The sequence below is a fragment of the Geotrypetes seraphini genome, chromosome 19, assembly GCF_902459505.1.
Source record: "Geotrypetes seraphini chromosome 19, aGeoSer1.1, whole genome shotgun sequence".
Taxonomy (NCBI): Eukaryota; Metazoa; Chordata; class Amphibia; order Gymnophiona; family Dermophiidae; genus Geotrypetes; species Geotrypetes seraphini.
Genome location: NC_047102.1, coordinates 30,096,048 through 30,119,436, shown reverse-complemented (window position 1 = coordinate 30,119,436; position 23,389 = coordinate 30,096,048). Strand labels below are relative to the sequence as shown.

Genomic DNA, 23,389 nt, shown 5'->3' with positions numbered 1-23,389 from the left:
CTCCAATATGATGGTTAAGTAGAGACGGTGGGAAAGAGAATCAGCTAGATCAGTGGTCTCAAACTCAAACCCTTTGCGGGGCCACATTTTGGATTTGTAGGTACTTGGAGGGCCGCAGAAAAAATAGTTAATGTCTTATTAAAGAAATGACAATTTTGCATGAGGTTAAACTCTTTATAGTTTATAAAACTTTCCTTTAACAGTTTTACCTTATGCAAAATTGTCATTCTTTAGCACTCTCCAGACCAGTAGAGGTTAACTTTACGATTGGGTATATATCTAATCATGACCAGCAGGTGGAGACTGAAAACAAAACTTTGGGACAGTATATCCTAGCCCCTCCTCTCTATTTCCCTCAGTCTTCTTTCAGTCTCCAGCAGGTGTTGAGTGATCTGTACCCATCTCCCTTGGTAGGGCTGTTGGAATTTGTTTAGAGGTTTATTGTCCCTGTTTTTAGCCGGACGGAGCTTGGACGGACTCTGTTTGGGGGTTCGTCCGACCTCGGGGGTGTCAAACCCGGCGGGTCACGAGCGGGGTCCCTCCCCCCACTTCCTCCACCTCCCCATATTTTTTTAGAGGAGCCTCAGCAGTAAGCCTTGCCCCCTAAATCAAGCAAGGCATATTGCTTCGAGAGCCTGTGGAGTCTGTTCTGTGTAAAAAAAAAAAAAAAAAAAAAAAATCCTGAGGTAGTGCTGGTCTGGAGGGTTGTATCCCTTTAAGAAAACTGTATTTTACTGTATTTTTTCAACTAACCGGCACTTTTTTACAGCTAGGTCGCGTATGGAGCAATGAGCACTTCTAAAGGGAAAAAGTGCTCATTGTGCTCCAGACGCGAGGCACTCGCGGCCGGCCTGTGCAAGCGGTGTTCAGGCCGGTGCGGTGGAGGAGCTCCGTCGGCAGCGGCTGCAGGCGCCCAGAGCTCCCCGCCGATGGTGCCTCGCGAGTCGGCAGGGAACGGTGGAGAAGCCCGGTCTTCTCCGTCCGCCCACGGAGGGATTCCCCGAGCCGCCGACGGTCGGGTTTTAGAGGATTCCCTCTCAGCTGATATTTTGACAGCTGATGCCGGCTTGCCTGTTTTAGCGGCTGAGACTATTCAGGTCTCTCAGCCGCTGCAGGCTATGGAGGGAGCTGTTTTGGCGGGAAAGACGCCATCTTCTCTGTCTGGCCCCTCCATTTTGTCTTCCACCTCAGGTGACCTTCCCCCTGTTTTGGCTAAGCAGGGGCAGGTTTCTGCTGGGTCCCCTGCTGTGGCAGGGAGTCCCTTGGGACCCTCGGGGGGTTTTTCCCCTGATTTTTTCTTTTCATTATGCAAAGCCTATTTTCAGGCGGCTGGGGGTCCCGGTTGCGCCCAGGGGGTCTCGGGGGGTGGGGTTTCCTCCGCGCTCCCTGCGGCTTTGCCTCTCTCGTCTGACGTGACGTCCCCTCCGCCGCCTCTCTTGTCCAAGCGTCCGCGGGTGTCGTGGGACGAGGATTTGTGGTCGGAGGAACGTGTCGGTCTGGAGGAGGACCTGGACCCTTCTGAGGAATTCCAGGACCCTCTGGAGGGGACGGAAGCTGGCGGCGGGTTGTCGGGTTTCCCGTTCTCCAGTGACGAGGCGTCCGTGGTGCGCCTTTTTCAGAGAGATGAGCTGCCTGACCTTATTCAACAGGTTTCTTCGGCTTTGCGTTTTGAGGACGCGCCGCCGGAGACTCCGCGTGTGGGGGACCCTCTGTTACGAGGGATCCGTTCCGTTTCCCGCTCTTTTCCTATGCATCAGGATATTCGGGATATTATTCTTGAGCAGTGGAAAACGCCGGAGACGCCGTTTCGGCTGGCGCGCAGCATGGCTCGCCTGTATCCCATTCCTGAAGGGGATCGGGCTACGTTAGCTTCGCCAGTCGTGGATGCGGTGGTCTCGGCTATTTCCAAGCGGCATACCGTGCCTGTTGAGGGCGGTTCTGCCTTGCGGGACTCTGAGGAGCGCAAATTGGAGACCATCCTTAAGCAAAATTTTCAAGTCTCTGCCTTTGGGGTCCAGGCGGCTATTTGTGGGGGACTGGTCGCTCGCGCCGTGTTTCGGTGGGCGGAGCGGGTCTTGGATCGCGAGTCTGACGACTGGTCTCTGGTGGATCAGGAGGTAGCGAAGATTGAGATGGCTGCCTCATTCCTCTCGGATGCTCTGTATGACTTGGTGCGGATCTCGGCTAAGTCCATGGCTTTTGGCGTGGCCGCAAGGCGTGTGTTGTGGCTGCGCGCTTGGGCGGCGGATGCTGCGTCCAAAGCTAAGCTTACTAAATTTCCCTTTCGGGGGTCGTTTTTATTTGGAGAGGACTTGGATAAGTTGATTCAGACTCTGTCGGACTCGAAAGTTCCCCGTTTGCCGGAGGACCGTGCCCGCCCGGCGTCTCGGGGTGGTGCGGCCCGGGGGCGTTTGCGGGAATTTCGCAAGTATCGCCCTGGGCGTGGGGCTGCTTCTTTCCAGTCTCCGGGGTTTTCCCGGGGTCGGTTCTTCCAGCGCATGCAGCCCTTTCGGGGGGCCCGTCGGGGGGCAGGGAACCCCTCCGCCGGTTCCCCCGCTTCCCGTCCTGCACAATGACACCTTGCCGGCGCCCCCCTTGGTTCCGGTGGGGGCCCGGCTGCGCGACTTTTTTCCCAAATGGGCCGAGATCACGTCCGATCAGTGGGTCCTGGAGGTGGTGCGGGACGGTTATGCCCTGGAGTTCGCCCGCTCTCTGCCGGATTTTTTCCTCGCTTCTCCGTGTCAGACTCCGGGGAAGACGCAGGCTTTTCGCCAGACCCTTCAGCGCTTGCTAGATCTCAGGGCAGTAGTTCCAGTGCCCCCCCCGGAGTGGGGCACGGGCAGGTACTCCATTTACTTTGTGGTGCCCAAGAAGGAGGGGACTTTTCGGCCCATCCTCGATTTGAAAGGGGTCAACAGGGCTCTCAAGGTTCCCTCTTTCCGTATGGAAACGCTGCGGTCGGTCATTCTGGCGGTTCAGCCGGGGGAGTTTCTCACTTCTCTCGATCTGACGGAGGCCTACTTGCATGTTCCTATTCGGGCCTCTCATCAGCGTTTCCTGCGCTTTGCGATCTTGGGTCGGCACTATCAGTTCTGTGCGCTTCCCTTTGGGCTGGCCACGGCTCCCCGGACGTTCACCAAGGTGATGGTGGTCGTCGCGGCAGCCTTGCGGTCGGAGGGCATCCTGGTACACCCCTACCTGGACGACTGGTTAATTCGGGCCAAGTCGTTGCAGGAAAGCTCCCGGGTTACGGCTCGGGTGGTGGAGTTTCTCCGGTCGCTGGGCTGGGTGGTCAACCTTTCCAAGAGTCGGTTGGTTCCGGCTCAGCGTCTGGAGTACCTCGGGGTGCTGTTCGACACCTCCTTGGGGAAGGTCTTCCTCCCAGAGGCCCGGGTGAGCAAATTGCAGTCTCAGATTCGCCTGCTTTTGGCGTCCCGGTGTCCTCGGGCGCGAGATTTCCTCCAGGTCCTGGGGTCGATGGCGGCGTCCCTGGACGTGGTGAGGTGGGCGCGGGCCCACATGCGTCCTCTCCAGTATGCTCTGCTCCGGAGGTGGTCTCCCCAGAGGCACGGGATGGATGTTCCGGTTCCCCTGCGAGGCTTGGCGCGCTGCAGTCTGCGTTGGTGGCTCCGGACCCCTCACCTAGTTCAGGGGGTGGGTCTGGATCTTCCGCAGTGGACGGTGCTCCTTACGGATGCGAGTCTCCTGGGTTGGGGGGCCCAGTGTCTGGGTCACTCAGCTCAGGGAACCTGGTCCACGGAGGAGGCCTCCTGGTCGATCAACGTGTTGGAGACCAGGGCGGTCCGGCTGGCGCTGTTGGCTTTCCACTCCCTTTTGTTGGGCAAGTCGGTCAGAGTCCTGTCGGACAATGCCACGGCGGTGGCTTATGTCAATCGTCAGGGGGGCACCAAGAGCACTCTGGTGGCGCAGGAGGCGGCTCGGCTCATGGTTTGGGCGGAGTCGCATCTTCTGGACCTCTCGGCCTCTCACATTGCCGGGGTAGAAAACGTTCAGGCGGACTTCCTCAGTCGTCACTTCTTGGATCCGGGAGAGTGGTGTCTCGGCGCCGAGGCGTTTCAGTTGCTAGTGCGTGCTTGGGGGCAGCCCCTGATGGATCTGATGGCTACAAGTGGCAACGCCAAAGTACCCCGCTTCTTCAGTCGTCGCAGGGACGGTCTGGCCGAGGGTCTGGATGCTCTGGTCCAACCGTGGCCAACGGAGGAGGGGCTGTTGTATGTGTTCCCTCCTTGGCCATTAGTGGGCAGAGTACTGCTTCGCATTGTTCGCCATCCGGGGCTGGTGGTCTTGGTGGCTCCGGATTGGCCTCGTCGTCCGTGGTATGCGGATCTGGTGAGGCATCTGGTGGCGGATCCTCTTCCTCTGCCTCTCGAGTGCGATCTTCTGACGCAGGGTCCCATTCCCATGTTCGACCCGTCTCCCTTTTGTCTTACGGCTTGGCTCTTGAAAGGGGCCGCCTGAGTAAGAAGGGATATTCCGACAAGGTGATCTCTACACTTTTGGGGTCCCGGAGTCTTTCTACCTCTCGGGCTTATGTACGGGTTTGGCGTCTTTTTGAGGAATGGTGCCGAGCGCGGGGAGTGGTCTCCTTTCGCGCTTCTCTGCCTAACATTCTAGAGTTTTTGCAGGATGGCCTGGATAGGGGCCTGGCCTGGTCTTCTCTTCGGGTTCATCTGGCGGCCCTGTCGGCTTTTCGGGGGCTGGTGACAGGTCAGCGGTTGTCAGCCATTCCTGATGTGATTCGCTTTCTTAGGGCGGCCAAGTTGATCAGGCCTCCCATAAGGCCCTCGATTCCCTCTTGGGATCTCAATCTGGTTCTTTCTGTTCTAGTGCGCCCTCCTTTCGAGCCGTTGGATGGCTGTTCGTTGAAGGACCTTACGCTGAAGTCGGTCTTTTTGGTGGCCATTACTTCCGCTAGACGGGTGTCTGAGCTACAGGCTTTCTCTTGTAGGGCTCCCTTCCTGGAGTTTTCGAAGGAGCGGGTTGTTTTGCGGCCTGTTCCTTCCTTTCTGCCGAAGGTAGTTTCTCCTTTTCATGTCAATCAATCGGTGGTCCTCCCGGTCTTGGGTAGTCGGGAGGGTTCTTCTGAGCAACGACAGCTGCGCAAGTTGGATGTCGGTCGGGTCCTCCATGCTTATGTGCAGCGGACCCGGGATTTTCGGAGCTCCGATCATCTCTTTGTGCTTCTGGCGGGTCCTCGTCGGGGGGCTGGCGCTTCTAAGGCTACTATTGCGCGTTGGATCAAGGAGATGATTGCTTCCGCTTATCTTCTGAGTCAGAAGCCGGTTCCGGAGTTTCTCAAGGCTCATTCCACTAGGGGTCAGGCGGCTTCTTGGGCTGAGTCGTCGCTCGTGCCTCCGGTGGATATTTGTAAGGCTGCGGTTTGGTCCTCCTTGCATTCATTTGTTCGGCATTATCGGGTAGATGTTCAGGCGCGTCGGGACGCGGTGTTCGGTGAGCGTGTTCTGGTATCGGCCCTTCGGGGGTCCCGCCCGTGAGAGGGACTGCTTTGGTACGTCCCAATCGTAAAGTTAACCTCTACTGGTCTGGAGAGTGCTAAAGAAGGAGAAATTAGGTTCTTACCTGCTAATTTACTTTCTTTTAGCTTCTCCAGACCAGTAGAGGTCCCCACCCTGTCTGTTGTTGTTGTTGTTGGGGCTGTTGCGCGGGCAGTTTTTGGTTTTTGCTGCGGGTTCTAGTATTTTTCTAGGGCCGGGGAGAATTGAAGAGCAGCGGCTGTGGCTCGGCTGGCTTAGCTGGCGAGCTGTGGGGACCTTATTCCTTCGGGAATTTCTCCTCTGCATTTTCCAACAGCATTTTTGGGTATGTTATTTGTTACTCCTTTCGGAGTATTGTTTTTTCTCTCTGTTGTTTTCCAGTTCTTGGTTCTGCTTGGCTATTCGGCAGACTGAGGGAAATAGAGAGGAGGGGCTAGGATATACTGTCCCAAAGTTTTGTTTTCAGTCTCCACCTGCTGGTCATGATTAGATATATACCCAATCGTAAAGTTAACCTCTACTGGTCTGGAGAAGCTAAAAGAAAGTAAATTAGCAGGTAAGAACCTAATTTCTCCTTTCTTTAATAAGACATTAACTATTTTTTCTGCGGCCCTCCAAGTACTCTATTTTTTCTGCAGCACCCACATTTAAATATTTTTTCTTTCTCAAAACTGGCACATTTCTATTACTAAATTGAAAATAAAATCATTTTCCTACCTTTGTTTGGTAATTTCATCAGTCTCTGGTTGCACTTTATTCTTCTGACTGTGCATCCAATGTTTCTTCTCTTCTTTCAGCCTCCTGTATGCTTCCTCTCCTCCAGACTTCATTCCCTCCCCCAACTTTTTCTTTCTTTTTATATGTCTGTCTTTCTCTGATTCCTTGTCCTATTTTTTGCTTTGTTTCTGGCTCCCTGTCCCCCCCCCTTCTTTCTTTTTTCCTTCTGGCTCCCTGCCCCCCCTTCTTTCTTTCTTTCTTCCTTCCTGCCCTCCCCCATGCCGCCACCACCGCCGCCGGGGAATAGGCTTCTGCTGCTGCTGCCGCCATCGAGAACAGGCCGAGATCTCCACGGGGCCGACCAACTCTCGCCGCCCGACTACAATTCTAACGTCGGAAAGGACGTTCCGGGCAGCCAGGCAGCGATTGGCTAGCTAGAACGTCCTCTCGAAGTCAGAATTGAGGTTGGGCGGCGAGAGAAGCAGGGAGCCTAAAGAGCATGGTGCCGGCGGTGAGAAGGGAAGGGAAGTAGTTGGGCACCCCTGCTCTAGAGGAGCCGCGAGCCGCACTCTAGGAAGAACAGTGGAGGGTGACCAGCTGTGCGGACCGCCCCCCCCCCCTTGGTACGCCACTGGAGCAGCAGCGTGTCTGGCCGGCTCTTTCCATTCAAAGCCGCGGGTGGCGGCTCCTTGCGAGATCCGCGCCTGCGTCTGAAGCCTCTCTGATGTTGTGATGTCAGAGAGGCTTCCGATGTAGGAGCGAATAGCGCAAGGAGCCGCCAACCCGCGGTTTTGAACGGAACGAACTGGACAGACCCGCTGCTGCTCCAAAAGGAAGGGAATGATCCAGTCCAGACAGCGGGCCCCAAAAAAAACTTGGAGAGCCACATGTGGCCCGCAGGCCGCGTGTTTGAGACCGCTGAGCTAGATGCTATTTGCTTGAGAGGGATGGCTGGGATGAGGTGCTTGCAGGAGAGACTGCATTATTTTGTCAGAATGTATGGCTTAGCCATTTTATTTATTTATTTCGACTTCTATCCCATTCTCCCAGAAGCTCGGAATGGGTTACAAATAGACATTCACAATTGTTTGAAAACAGACTAGTCATGACAACAAATAGGTTACAGTAGACAATAACAGAGCTTATTCTAGAGACCCGACTGGTCATAGCGAAGAGTACTAGGAGTATTGAGGAGGCAGTTTTTAATGGTCCGACTGGCGGTAGAGGAAGGTCTTTACTGCTCTGCGGAAGGTCATTAGTGAGTCTAGCGACCTGATCTATGTGGGTAGTCGGTTCCATAGCTGAGGTAGGAAATGGCTGTAGGATCGTTTGTACGCTGTACTCATTCGGAGGGATCTCCCTGCGGGAATGCTGAGTCTTTGTTCCGTTTTGGAGCAGAGGGGGCGATTAGGGGTGTATAGGCGTAGCTTGGATGCTATGTAGGCTGGTTATGATGCTATGTTAGTGTTCCACACATATTAATATTAGGTCCTGCCAAATTATGAGTTCCAGCTATTCCACTGGTGAAACTGGTTCTCCAGGTGGCCAAAATGCTTGCCACCTGGACATAAGCCATCTGGTGATGTAGCTTTTCCACTGCGTAGGCTTGACTTTAAATCTCCAAGAGGTTCTTCCAATGTGTACCTTGTAGGAGAACTCTTGTGTCCTCCCCTTTTAATTTTGTTTCTGTGTGTTTATTGTCCCTAGAAATCATACTTGAATTTTTCAAAGTAATGGTACAAAGCAACCTGTTTCCCCAGAAAGGAACAGATGAACCCATAAGGATGACCTCGTTATTTGTTTATTGAATGAAGCAACACAGAAAAATGTGTGCTATTTAGCTCTTCAGTTACTTTGGTTTGTGAGGGACACAACAGTAATTTAGCTTAGCTATTATGCTGCAGACTGTTCTTACATTTACTTTTAGGAGGCTGTAGGAGCTCAAGTGTGGTCCTAGAAAGAAAGGGTCCAGGAGCAGGGAAACCTTTGCCCGTTGAGTTATTACCTAATCTGTCAGTACTGTCCTGCTCAATTTCTGCTTTTTATTTTCCACAAGTGCAAATTAGAACAGCTTGTGAAAGCCAAGAGGAAGGAAATCTTCATTGGCAGAGATGTGAAATACAACCAATTCAGTGTTCTTCATGATGCAGAGCTGCCAACTCAACTAGTTTCTGTAGGAATATATCTGTAGGTACAAGACAATCTCGATATCTGACCTTTGCTAAACTGACCATCCAGCATATCACATCGCCATTAAGAAGTCGTGGCTTCTCTTTCCATTTTATGGTATAGCACAGAGGGAAGTTTTGTACCTGAGACAATTTGTTTTGGACCCAGGATCTCACTATCCCACTGCGGAATCTAGGCTCCCTCCAACTATTCTGAAAACAACTGAAAACCTGGCTTTTCTCTAACATATAACATCTCTTCTCCTGTTACATCCCCTCTTTATATATGCCCTTGTAAATCTTTCTCCTCTCTCTTCCTATATTTTTAAGCTTTGTAAACCGTGTCGAGCTCCACTCCCGTGGAGATGATGCGGTATATAAACTTAAAGTTTAGTTTAGTTTAGTTTAGGACCCTGCTGCCTATGCATTGTTTGAGGGATTACCATCGTTTTCATATTATCTAGCTTTTCACTTATTCGACAACAGGTTGGTCCTGTTAATGTCAGATAATCGAGACTGTACTTTCAATTGCAATAAATACTCCAGGTAAGCCATGCTTTAGCAAAGTCAAGCCTTGGTCAGTTTACCTCCAATAGGAAGGGCTGGATTCAGCCACTAGCATGCATGCATTTAACCAAGAAAGTCTGCATCTGTTGGGCTTATCAATTTTCTGTGTTGCAATGTTAACCAGTAATTTGCATTGTATTATCAAAATATGGTGCCTAGGTATAAAGTGCATTCATGGCTGATATTTGTGTTTTCTTCTTCCTTTCAGGGAATGGCTCTGAGTCTTGGAGATAAGATAAATCTGTCTCAGAAGAAATCATGTGTATAAAGCCTTTTCAAATCTTTTGTACTGAATGTTTAGGTAGCTGGTGGGTTGGATACGGAACATGCTGTTTCTTCTGTGCTTTGTGTAATTGTAGAAGCTGAACTCTTGTGCTCAGTCCAGCCCAGCAGCTAACTTACAACACCCCACCAACAAGAAAAAAAATTCAGAAAGACTTTTAAAGCTTTAAATTTCGCCCATGTCGTCTTAGTAATGTAATATTCTAAGACCTGTTTCTCAGTATGGTAAAGAAATTTATGCTGTCATGCACTTCCTTTGTTATGGTTTATAATAAAGACAGCATTATTTGATTACTATTATTTATTGATTAGTGTTTGGTTTTAATATATCAAGAGGATAGTGGTGTATATACATTTAATGAATTACAGGCTGTTTAATAAGATCAGGATGTCACCCTGGGTTCCATGTAGCCATAAACTATTAAAGCTGGAAACTGGAAGCGTGTGATAGTGAATAGACAGATAAAGGAATATATCTAAGTCACTGATGCTCCAACAGGATGTTAGGATGCCTATCTAGCTACTTGTGGGTTCAGGATATTTCTACTAAATAAGCATACAAGAGAGATTTTGACACATTGAGGGTGACTGAAACAATTTATATCAATTTCATCTGAAACCAAAACAGGCCTGATCCTCTGACTGGGAACAGCTCCTATTCACTTTCTCCCTTCCTTCTTTCACCCCCCCCCAAAAAAAAAAAAAAAAACACCTCACACCCAAACTGGAGGAGCTCCCACCCCACTTCTTCCTTCTTCTGTTCCCCCCCCCTCCCAAACATAAGAAGCTTCTCCCTTGGGCCCAACTGAAGCTGCAACTGCAACCCCCAGGCCTACCTTATAATTCTAGAGGTTAAGTGGCAAGTTGGAAGAGGAGCAATCCCCAATTGCTCCTGCCCATCCCAGGTCTGCAGTCAAAATGACTGACTGCTGCAACTTACATATAAGATCGCCACTTCTCCCTTCAGCTCAGGGAGGTCTCAAATAATGAGTGGAGTGGAAAGTGTAGATGTGAATCACTTGTTCACTTTTCCAAAACTACTAGGACTAAGGGGCATGCGATGAAGCTACTAAGTAGTAGATTTAAAACAAACTAGAGAAAATCTTTCTTCACACAACATGTAATTAAACTCTGCAATTTGTTGCCAGAGAATGTGGTGAAATAAGCTTAGCAGGGTTTAAAAAAGGTTTGGATAACTTCCTAAAAGAGAAGTCTATAGGCCATTATTGAGATGGCTTGGGGAAATCCACTGCTTATTCCTAGGATAATGTGGCGGGGCCGGGGGTAAGCCTAGCGCTGGCAACCCGGCTCCCGCCCCAGGCGTAAGGACGGAGCACTCCCAGGAGGACTTCTACTGGATAAGCAGTAGAATAATTAGTGGAGACTGTGTTCTTGGTAAAGTTCAGCTTTTATCTTTATTACCCCTAGTTCACCGCACTAGGGTTCCAGTAGTCCCTTTGGTCTGAGGAGACTTAAAACAAATCATATATTCACAAGGTTTCTTCCTTACAACACAGTCCAGCCTGCTACCCAGGCAGAAAAGCCAAAAAATAAACCAAAACGTTTTCTCCTTAATTTTGCTCCTTTTGTTTGGAAATACTTCAGGAAGCTCTGTGACCTAACCCACCCGAAGTCCAATGCCCCCCACTACCCTATGCTCCTGGGTAGGGCTAGGGAACTTTATATAACCCAACCTTTTATGACTGGTGTAAGTCCCCCCCCCCCCCCCCCCGAAAGTTCCCTGCTTCAGGGTTACACAATGTCAGGTCTCTGAGTTCTGTTACACTTCTCGGGGAAGTTCATTAAAGGTTCTCACCTCCTTCCTTTTATCTACATGGCCTCCCTCTCAGGCTCTAAGTGATTCATTCACACATGCCCACAGTTCTGCTACGGGAGAAAGAACGCTACACAAAGATACATTCACTTTCATTCCCCTCCCCCATTCATACCTTGTTAACTGTGATTCTCGAGAAGATCCCATACTGCGAGACTGCACTCCATCTCACTGCTTTCAGATAGCTCTCCCTCTAATTCCATTAGGGAATCTCCGCTTTCTGAGACAGGGTAAGAACTCCCTTCAGGGACAGCTAACGGCCAGCTCTGCCCTGGAAGTCTTTCTACTCCCCTGCACTTCTGCTTAGGAGTCAGAAGTCTGTTAGCTCGGGAGGGTTGTAAGACCAGCTGTGCTTTAGCTAGGGTCTGGGACAGAGAACTCTTAGCAGGCTCTTTCCTGCTTAGTACGGCATGTCTCTCCCCTGCATTCCTCCCTCCAGTCTTCTCCCGAGTGTTCTCTCCAATCTTCTCACTAATCTTCTCCCTAGTGTTTCCACCTATGCTCATTTTATGCTGTAAGCCTAATCCCACTCTCCCTCTGGGTTCGTCCTGCTTGCCAGCCACACCTCTCTCATTAACCATGCCTGTGCTGGTTTTCTTTACTAGAGGTTTTGTTGGAGATTTGCCCAAGGTATTACAAAAGGGATTATAGTGCCCTAAACCAGATGTTATGGTTTCTGCCCTTCTCTCTCTGCCTTGCCCTGCCTGTTGGCTCTTGGTGATAGGTACAGGATTATTAGGCAGCTTCCTGGGCTTAGGAATAGGGGCCAGCCTTTGCAAGGCAGGGTTTAAAGCTGGGTTTAAACTGCTGACAGGCTCTTCCCTGTCACAATAAGCAGCATAAAATCTGTTTACTACTTGAGATCTAGCTTGGGGCCTGGGTTGGCTACTGTTGGAAACAGGATACTGGGCTTGATAGACCTTCAGTCTTTCCCAGTATGTTTTTTCTTCCTACTCTGTCCTTCCTGATTATAATCTGCTATAACTATGCCCCCGTCCTAGTTCTCTGTAACTGTCACTAACTCCAAGTCAGCCTCTTCCATCACAACCTCTAGATACAGAACCTAGTATTCAATACTACGGATATTAGTGTACGCTGCTTTCCAAGTGTAGCTCTTTTTTTCTCATTTTTGTAGAGGTATTTTAATGTTTTATTCACCCTTCCCCCAATGATTCTAGTTTAAAACCTCTTCAGTAGATTAGCCAGTCTGCTGTTGAAGACACTTCATTCCTTCTTTGATAGATGGATATCATTTGTGGTCAGTAGCCCTTGGAAAATCATCCCATGGTCCAGGAAGCTGAAACGCTGCCGAGGATACTATTCACCCAGTCATTTATTCATCTGCTTTGGCCTTTACTCTTGACGGTTGATTTGCAAGAACACCGCCTGTGCATCCGTTTGCTTCACCCTCCCAGAGTCATGAAGTCACTTTTGGATATCTAGCAATAATATTTGTGCCAACATGGATAAGCAGCATCGGATAATAATCAGACAATTTGTCAAATGCTCTTTAACATATACTGTAATAATAATCATAACATAAAAATATATATCACAGCCTTATGATTCTATAAATAAATATTAAATGAGTTAGTGCTCAGACCCACAACCTATTTCATGCTCAAGTGAGGTAACCCAAACATAGGTTGCCATCAGACCAACATAGCAAAGGGGGGAAAGACTTGAGTTTTTATGGTTTACATTGCACTGGCACTTCAATACATAGGACTGCCTGTCTCGTGACCTGGTTACTCCAACTACCACCAGCAGATAAGTATTCAACTTCATATGGTGATACAGACATCATTGGTGCTATGATGGTCTGATGGCAGCCTATGTTCGGGTTACCTCACTTGAACATGAAATAGGTTGTGGGTCTGAGCACTAACTAATTAATTTAATATTTATATAGAGAATCGTAAGGCTGTGATATATATTTTTATGTGATTGGTAAACATCACAGATTTATATAAATTATATAATAATCATAACATTTTTTTAAACGGTCATAACCCGTAGCTCTCTATGGTTTGCAATCAAGAATCTAGTGATTCATAAACCTGATTGTAAATTATATAAATATCATAAGAACATAAGCAGTGCCTCTGCTGGGTCAGACCAGAGGTCCATCATGCCCAGCAGTCCGCTCACGCGGCAGCCCATCAGGTCCAGGACCTGTATAGTAATCCTCTATCTATACCCTTCTATCCCCTTTTCCTTCAGAAAATTGTCTAATCCCTTCTTGTCCCTTCTAAGTCTCCGCTTTCCTAGGGAAAAGAGCCCTAGTTTCTCTAATCTTTCAGCATATGAGAGGTTTTCCATACCTTTTATCAGTCGTGTTGCTCTTTTCTGAACCCTCTTGAGTATCGCCATATCCTTCTTAAGGTACGGCGACCAATATTGGACGCAGTACTCCAGATGCAGGCGCACCATTGCCCGATACAATGGCAGGATAACTTCTTTCGTTCTGGTTGTAATACCTTTCTTGATAATACCTAGCATTCTATTCACCTTCTTAGAGGCCACTGCGCACTGTGCCGACGGCTTCATTGTCTTGTCCACTATTACCCCAGGTCCTTTTCTTGGGTACTTTCACCCATTACCAGCCCTCCCATCGTATATCAATACTTCAAATACAATAAAAAAAAGACTAATATAGAATTGTATAAGCATTCAGATCAAAGATTTTTGGTGAAAGGCCAAGATTTTAAAAATTTGCGAAATCTATGATAGTTCTTCTCTAATATTGACTGGTAGTGCGTTCTACAAACTTGGAGTTACTGTATTAAACATATTGAGAAAAAAAATGAACTGACTAAAGTTACAGAAGTTTTGGAAATTTATTAATATGTATGGAATGTCTGAAAATTCTGTGAGATCTAACCCTTAAAGTTACAAGATAAGATGGACAATCTTAAAGAAGTTTAAAGGCAAGACACAAATTTTGATTTCAACACAGGCTATCAATGGCAGCGAATGGAGCTCTTTTAAAAGTGGTGGTCGGTAGAAAAGATAGACATTTGTTGGTGACTATATATGATGGTTTTGGGTCGTTCCTACAGTGGGCCTTCGGGGCACATGTAGTGTTGTGGGATAAACCCTGGTGGAGACTCTTAGATTTATTATAAAAAAAGAAGTTTCCACAAGAACTGATTTTTTTCACCAAATCTACTATAACAAGTGTTGATGATCTGTTGGCTTTATTGCTAATTATTTGATCGCTGATTGTGCTCTGAGAGTTGGGAATCTAAGAGTAGAGAGACAGATTCTTCAAACTTTCGAAAAATAAAAGAACAAGAAGGCATTCGGAGAAGTTGAAAGGGGACAGATTCAAAACAAATGCTAGGAAGTTCTTCTTTACCCAACGTGTGGTAGACACCTGTAATGCGCTTCCAGAGGACGTAATAGGGCAGAGTACGGTACTGGGGTTCAAGAAAGGATTGGACAATTTCCTGCTGGAAAAGGGGATAGAAGGGTATAGATAGAAGATTACTGTGCAGGTCCTGGACCTGTTGGGCCGCCGCGTGAGCAGACTGCTGGGCGCAATGGACCTCGGGTCTGACCCAGCGGAGGCAATGCTTATGTTCTTAGGTTTCTCCTATTAACTAAGGGTTCCTTTTACTAAGCTGCGATAGTGTTTTAGCTTTTCCATCCCTAAAGGGCTGCACCTACAAGAGATACCTTGACAGAACACTCGTTCCAAGCAGGCAAATGGAACAAATGTTTAACCAACCTCATCTCAAACGCACTTTCGTACCAAACGTTTAGAAAGTCAATAAAAACCTATCTCTTTGACAGATTTCTCCGATCCCCACCTCAACCTGATGTACTTTCAGTACACTTCCAGATAAACCTGACTAAACTTAACAAGCCAATGTAAATTCGAAAGTTTGCTGTAATGTCACTGTCTGTATACAGTCTCTTCCCTTGTAAACCGCTTAGAACTGTTTGTGGTATGGCGGTATATAAAAATTAAGTTGTTATTATTATTATTATTAAACCCGCGCTACGTACAGGGCAGTTTAGTGCGTGTTAAGTGCAGCTTTGTAAAAGGAGCCCTAAATATTTTAGAACTGCTCCATCCAAACTGCTTTACTCCTCCAGGTCAGAGCCAACACACACCTATATTAGAGGGATTGGAAAGAATTCCATGAGCCATGCTTTCCCTCATTTCATTTATCGTGCATAGTGCTTGCTGTATGTACTGTTCCATTACAGAGCAAGGCTGTTATCTTTTTGATAGTGAGGGACACCCTGACTGCATTGCTTCAAAGCTTGGGCCTAGTTAGGTAACAAAGAGTCAAGGTCAGTTTTTAGTAGCTTATCTGCACCTGCTCTTTAATGCAGCCAAACAAGCTGCCTTCTGGTGAGCAATGTATTTATTTTAGTCTCGTAAAAAGTCTTTAACTTCTTATCTCTGGAAGAAACAACATTTTTCTGCTACAGCAGCTCAAGGCGATTTCTTTATACTAGTGGGGCATGAATGAATGCTGTATATCTCTGAAATGACCTCTGCTTAGACATAGGCCTCTGCCACTTTGTGGGATATCATCTCTTTTTTTCAGGAACACAATTGAATTCTGATCACCTTCTTGTGGGAAAGCCGGGTTATTAGGAAAGGTTAGGGGGTCTTAAAAATTTAGTGTGAGCAAAATTACTGCTACTACTAAGTATTTCTAGAGCTCTACCAGATGTAAGCAGTGCTGTACAGAGTCACAAAGGAGACAGTCCCTGCTTGAAAGCGCTCACAATTTAAACAGGCAAGACAGATAAACAAACGGGGTTGATTGTTGAAATTGATTTAACTTATGTTAAGCTATGAATTAATGTGTATAAAGACACTTTGCATGTGAGAGAAAATTTTTGCTAAATCACAAATGGTCAAAAAATCAAGCGACAATCTGAAAAATCAAAAACTGAACCAAAAGTTGGGTTTCTTTTCAGCTGTGCACATCCAAAAGAAAGATGATTCTCTGGGAGAGGGTTATGCATATAACACACAAAAAATAAATGTATTTGTTACTGTAAAAGCAATGTACCAGCTAGTTTTGTGTGGTTTGGTGCCTTCTACAAAACTCGGCATTCCAGGGACATGGCCACTTTGGCCTCGGGCCCATCTAGCAGCCTGCATACCAGGGATCTCAAAGTCCCTCCTTGAGGACCGCAATCCAGTCGGGTTTTCAGGATTTCTCCAATGAATATGCATTGAAAGCAGTGAATGCACATAGATCTCATGCATATTCATTGGGGAAATCCTGAAAACCCGACTGGATTGGGCCCTTAAGGAGGGACTTTGAGACCCCTGATGTATACCATTCATGAAGTTGGCAGGGACCCTGAGCTCCACTAGCTGAAGAAATCTGGAGCCCGCCCTGTGGTTAACTGTCCAGGGAAGTTGAAAAGAGCAGCAGACAGTGTACACTTTGAGCCACTGATGCCGGCGTTACAAGCTTCCCACAAGAAATGACCATGCTTGCGGTGCTGGCATCAGTGACTACTGCACTGGACAACTGAGGCAAAGCAGTCTTCATATTTTTGCAGCTGGTAGAACTTGGGGATGTTCTCTTAGGTTCTGTGGCTGGTGTCATGATTGTTGCAGTGACTGAGGCAGGAAAGTCTGTTTGTCACAAATTTGAATTTTGGCGGGAAAGTTCGTTGGTCACAATTTTAAATTCTGGTGAGAAAGACTGGAAACTTGAGATGGAGGGAGAAGGTTGGGCCTTGGGCCCAATCATTTTTGCTCTAAATTTCTTTTGGATGAGCGGTTGCCTTGGTCTGTTTATGAAGATCCCTTTATCTCCATTGAAGTTTTTGGGCCAAAATTCAAATTTGTGCCTCAATTACCTCAATCCGCAGCCAATCAGGTTTGAGGACCCACTATCTATAAAGCTGCAGCACACCCTGAAGAAAGCAACAGCATAATGGCTGAAACATCGGTTCTACCTACCGAAACACAGTGAGACCTGGACAACTGCAACATTCAGGACTTGGGGGATCTCCGTAAGCTATGATGTTTTGTATCTATAATTTCCTGACAGGAATCCCTCTCTCTCTCAGGCTGCATCAGGGGAGTTGCTTAATTTCTGAAATGTCCTACTAGTGCATTGATTCCCAAACCTGGTTCTAGAGGCATCCCAGCCAGTGGCGTAGCGAGGATGAGAGGTGCCTGAGGTGGTGGTGGTGCCCCTCCCTGTTCCTTCCTTGACCCCCCTGCTGCACATGCACACCCCTTCCCCCGTACCTCTAGTTATTCACCACCACGAGAAACAAGAACTTCAACATGCTCATTACGACCACGTCGGCTCTCCCTCTGATGTCATTTCCAATGCGCGGCCCCCGGAAGAGACGATGCAATCACAAGGAGCACGTTGAAGTTGTTGCAGCTGTGAACAACCAGAGATATGGGGGAAGGGAAGAGGTGCGTGGGCGAGGGGAGATGTGGGAAGAGGCGGGGGTGGAGATGCACCCCCACCAACATGGTGCCTGGGGCGGACCTCCACTAATCCCAGCCAGTCAGGTTTTCATGACATCCACAATGAATATCCATGAAAGATTTGCATGCAGTAGAAGCAGTACGTGCAAATCTCTCCCATTGAATGTTCATTGTGGAAATCCTGAAAACTTGACCGGCACTGTATTAGTGCCTAGTACGTCTCACAGTTAACAGTTGCCACCACCCCTCCCCAAAAAACAGCAACTTTTCTTGCTATGATGTTGCAGCAGTCCCAAAAAACTCAAAATTGGCATAAATCCTAGTGGACGTTAATGCTTAAGAAAGCTCAGATAATTAACAGATTACTTTTAAGTGGGGAAAGATAATAAAGTCATTTATGCACTTTTTATGTTAATAGTAGATTTGCTAATTAGGTTATCAGATTCCCTTAAGGAAAGGAATGAATTAGCACAAGTTTGAAACTTCTGAATAGGAGACCTAGTTTTTGAGTCTTCCGCAATGGTTATTGTCCATTCGTGCTTTTCATACACATTCAGATTTCAATTCACTCATTTCTAAAGCAGTGGTGTTCAACCTCAGTCCTTGTGGTGTAGGGGTTAGCGCTAAAGCCCCAGCACCCCAAGGTTGTGGGTTGAAATCCACTGCTCCTTGTGACCCTGGGGCAATGGGGGTGACTTGCCCAGGGTCACAAGGAGCGGCGTGGGATTTGAACCCACAACTTCAGGGTTCTGAGGCTGTAGCTCTAACCACTGTGCCACACACTCCTGCAAACTCAACTGAGTGAGGGTCGGTTCTTTTTTTTTATTGATTATTTTCAACATTATTACATTCATTCAAACATAATAAGATATGGATTATAAAGAAATTATACACTATCCAAAAACCAAATTTTACGCCCTTAGGCACATATCCATCTAGCCCATTAATGAAGGAAGACATCTCATTATTCATATAAACTTAACAGGAAATACAAAATAGGTATGGAGGGAGGAAGAAAAAAGAACAGACTTACCCCCCTTCAGTAACCTATATACCTCTTAGGACGCTATTATATAAACCCCCCACTAAAGAAAGCTAGTAATTAGACTTGTTTCCTTCCTTTAAGAAAAAGTTCTAATTGGGAAGGTTCCTAAAACACATAATCTTTGTCTTGAAGATGCAGAATACATTTACAGGGAAATTTAAGAAAAAATGTTGCACCTACAGTTCTAAAGTCTGTCTATAGTGGACATATACCTCATTTTTGGTGTAGACATGGCTAGGAGCAAGCAGACTTGAAACACTCAAGGAGTCTCTTTAGGCAAATGTTTCAGTAACTGAACAGGTTTCAGAGAATATTGGGCTCAGAGATTATAGACCACCTGGGTACGGAGAAAGATCTGATATACATAGAAATTTCCCTTAAGTTACTAATGAAAACTTATGAGCTAAATAAAAATAAAAAACAAACAAACAAGGTTCTAAAATACCAATTTGAGATTGCAATATCCCTTAAGTGCAGTAGAGGGAGCCATCATACAACTAGTTTGAAACTTGGCTGCAATAGAGACAGGAAATTGGTATCTATGGTTCTAGTTGAAAAGCTGTGAGTTCCCATGGTTTCATGAGACTACAACAGGAACTCATGGCAGCCATTTTTGATGACTGCTCTGCACAGGGCAGGAGTGTATGAAGATCGCCCCAACAGGAACTCATGGCAGCCATTTTTGATGACTGCTCTGCACAGGGCAGGAGTGTATGAAGATCGCTCCTGCCCCAAGTCACCACTAGGTAAGGTCCAGGACGCAGAAGGGAGGTGGGGGTGGGTCAGAGTCAGCCCAAAAGTTATTTGTGAATTTTCCATATTCACGGACCGGCTCTGCACCTAACCCCTGCGAATTATGGAGGGAGGAGTGTATATCAAATCACCTTCTCGCTTCATTAAATTAAACATCTACATAAGAGAGTGTGACACAGAGTGAAATCATAACTTTCCAGCAAATAAAAAAGCATTCCATACAGTTCTCTCTATTAGAGAAAGCTGCCATTAAAAAAAAGCCACAAAATAGCCAAATAACGTCAAGTCTTCAGATAGATGGAAAGGGGATGGGACTTAGTATACCCCTGCAAAGTCATGGTTCAGAGCTCATGGCCTCAGTTGTTTGTGGTTTTTCCCTCCACAAAGGTTTGGAAGCACAGTAGCCAATCAGGAGGTTTAAAATGGTTTGGCGGGAGGTTTGAAAGTAGCCAATCAGAGATGCCCTCCCGCAATAGAAGCTATCTCGGGTGTAGAAAGCTCTAAGATGCCACCTTCTAAGGCTTCTGGAATGGACCTATGCGCCTGAAGAAGTTTAAGACCCTCCCAGAGAAGGTTGAACTACTGGATTTGCTGCGGGAACAAAAAAGTTATGCTGCAGTAGCACGCCATTATGGCATCAACGAAAGGCTCCATATGCTACATAAAGAAGAATGAGGCAGCGTTTTTTTTACAATTTGAGGACACTCTACAAACATAACCCCCGTAAATTTGGGGGGTCAACTGTACTGCCTTTTTGTGGTTACACATTCAGAGCGGTTTACATATATACAGGTACTTATTTTTGTACCGGAGGCAACTCTGTAGTGATTATGGACACACAAAAGCACATATTCAAAGGGCACAAACACATCAGAACTAATTCTGTGGATGCCAGTGGCTGCCAAGAAGCGCTTAGATTGACCACACTCTATCATTATGTCCAAGGAGGGATAAATTATATATTGTTTGGCACGCCAAGTCATTTTGAAATGTTATGGTACATATGTACAGACAGTTGTTAAACAATATATACTGAAGAAACCATGCAGGAATACATAAAATCATTCCAAAGCAAACACAGTCGCATCTACAAGAAACTCATACATTTCACTTGCTACCTAAGATTCACAAACCCGGGAAACATGGCAGACCAATTATATCTGGTATTTGACACACTCAAAGAAGACATAGCTGGGCTTATAGAAGGAATGTTAATAAATACAATGTTAGGAATTATCAGGAAAGGAATGGAAAACAAAGATGAAAATGTTATAATGCCTTTGTATCGTTCTATGGTACGGCCGTAAATAAAATACTGAGTGGAGTGGAAAGGGTAGATGTGAATCGCTTGTTCGCTCTTTCCCGAAATACTAGGACTAGGGGGCATGTGATGAAGCTACTAAGTAGTAGATTTAAAACAAACCGGAGAAAATATTTCATCACACAATGTGTAATTAAACTCTGGAATTCGTTGCAGGAGAATATGGTGAAATCAGTTAGCTTAGTGGGGTTTAACAAAGGTTTGTATAATTTCCTAAAAGAGAAGTCCATGGGCCATTATGGCTTGGAGAAATCCATTGCTTAATCCTAAAATCTGTTTTACTACTTGGGATCTAGGTTGGCCACTGTTGGAAACGGGATACTGGGCTTGATGGACCTTTGGCCTGTCCCAGTATGGCAATTCTTATGTTCTTATGAATCCTTAAACCCCCAGTACATAAGACAAACAGCTTCATCTAAGATGCCACAGAGTTTAAGAACAAGTTAAAAAAGAAAATCAAGCAGCATTTCTTGCCATGTTCCTAGTCACAGCAAATATAGAGTTATTGCTGGAGAATGTAGTAAAAGCAGTTAGCATAGCAGGGTTTGAATAATTTCCTAAAGCAGAAGTCTATAAGCCATTATTAAGATGGACTTGGGGAAATCTACTGCTTATTTCTAGGATCAGCAGCATAAAACCTCTTTTAGTCCTTGGGATCTTGCCAGGTACTTGTGACCTGGGTTGATTACTATTGGAAACAGGATACTGGGCTTGATAGACGTTTGCTCTATCCCAGTAATAACAACTCTTACATTATGTTCTCCATGCAGATGGCATAACTGCATGCATAGAAACATAGAAAGATGACGGCAGAAAAGGGCTACAGCCCATCAAATCTGCCCACTCCACTGACCCACCTCATTAAGTCTAAGTGCTAATGACCCAGTTCCTTAACTCGACCCTCGTAGGGATCCCACGTGAATGTCCCACTTATTCTTAAAGTCGAGCACGCTGGTGGCCTTGATCACCTGCACCGGAAGTTTGTTCCAGTGATCTACCACCCTTTCTGTGAAGAAATACTTCCTGGTGTCGCCACTAAATTTCCCTCCTTTGAGTTTGAGCGGGTGCCCTCTTGTGACCGAGGGTCCCTTGGGAAAGAATATGTCGTTTTCCACCTCGATACGACCTGTGATGTACTTGAATGTCTCAATCATGTCACCCCTTTCCCTGCGCTCCTCTAGAGAATAGAGCTGCAATTTGTCCAGTCTTTCTTCGTATGAGAGACCCTTGAGTCCGGAGACCAACCTAGTGGCCATCCGCTGGACCGACTCGGCTCGAAGCACATCTTTTCGGTAATGTGGCCTCCAGAATTGCACACAGTACTCGAGATGAGGTCTCACTAATTTCATGAAGACGTTCCAACAATAAGGAACTATCTATAAAAATTGAGAGATATCATTATTACATTTTTAAAGCGATCGAATGCTCTATGAATGTAGGATGTGATACCTATCAAAGCAGTTTCAGTGCTGTGATGATAGCAAAAAACTCTCTGTTGTGGATGTAAAAACATGTTTTATCTATACAATCTTGTAATTGTAGATGTACAACTGCTAGATAAATTACTCCTGTACTCACTCGAGGAACGCAGAGAGAGGGGAGACATGATCGAGACGTTCAAATACTTCACGGGCCGTATCGAGGTAGAAGAGGATATCTTCTTTTTCAAAGGTCCGATGGCGACAAGAGGACATCCGTGGAGAATCAGGGGCGGGAAATTGCACGGCGACACCAGGAAATACTTTTTCACCGAAAGAGTGGTTGATCGCTGGAATAAACTTCCACTTCAGGTGATCGAAGCAAGCAGCGTGCTTGATTTTAAGAAGAAATGGGATCGTCACGTGGGATCTCTACGCAGAGTTAGATAGGGGAGGGTCATTGGGGTGGGCAGACTAGATGGGCCGTGGCCCTTATCTGCCGTCATTTTCTATGTTTCTATGTTTCTAACTGCTTCTACAGTTTTTGCCATAAAAGAAAGATTGGCAATCGGTCAGTTTGTTTTAATGGTTAAGCCATCTAGGGTCAGAAGAACTAATCTTTATTCCCTTAAATATAGATTCCCCTTTTATCTGAGGTATTACGCATTGTCTTCCTGGAACAGATGGACACTCCATCAAGCCCAGTGCTGGGTAGTAACTAGTTACAATAACGCTGGTTACTGTAATTAGTTAATTTCATAGGTAACTATCAATGTACCTAGTTACTTGTTGATAAGTTCAACTAAATTAAGTAACTAGTTACTTAATTTTAGTAACTACTAACAAAATTTACAAGTTACTTTTATGTTACTGTTTACATAGCATGCAGAACAATTGACGACAAATTTCCATTTGTGCTACTTGACTCAATAAGCCTCCAATTCAACTCATTTTTCTAGCCTTGCATTGTGCATTAAAGTAACTACCCATGCACGGGCTATACTGGCAGGCAGCCTAATGGGCTCTACTGAACTGAAAGAATTGCTTCATAATGGGCTGGACTGTTTTTGCATACCTAAAGAGACTAATTTACAAATTCATTTGCATGTACTCCTTCAACAATTGGCTGCTTGGCTAAAGACCAAACACAGCGCAGGACATCTTTCCATAGGGTCGCCATGAGTTGACATCAACCCAATGGTACCTAATAACAACAACCCTAGTTTAGAACACTCAATGAATGTTTTTTGTCAACAGCCCCATTGCATGTGGGAATCGGATTATTCCCAGGATGCTAGGTAATCCCAGGATGCTAGGTAATCGGCCCGCTAATTC

General features: G+C 46.3%; 1 protein-coding gene across 2 annotated transcripts in view; it reads left to right on the top strand.

Annotated features, from left to right (window-relative positions):
* Positions 1-9,550, top strand: part of COPB1 (COPI coat complex subunit beta 1) — a 54,318-nt gene extending 44,768 nt beyond the window's left edge. For both annotated transcript variants that reach the window (XM_033928442.1, XM_033928443.1), the window contains exon 22: positions 9,177-9,550. In XM_033928442.1, coding sequence (XP_033784333.1) covers positions 9,177-9,236 — 60 coding nt within the window. In that variant the 3' untranslated portion in view covers positions 9,237-9,550. The remainder of the gene's footprint in view (positions 1-9,176) is intronic.
* Positions 9,551-23,389: the final 13,839 nt, after the last annotated feature.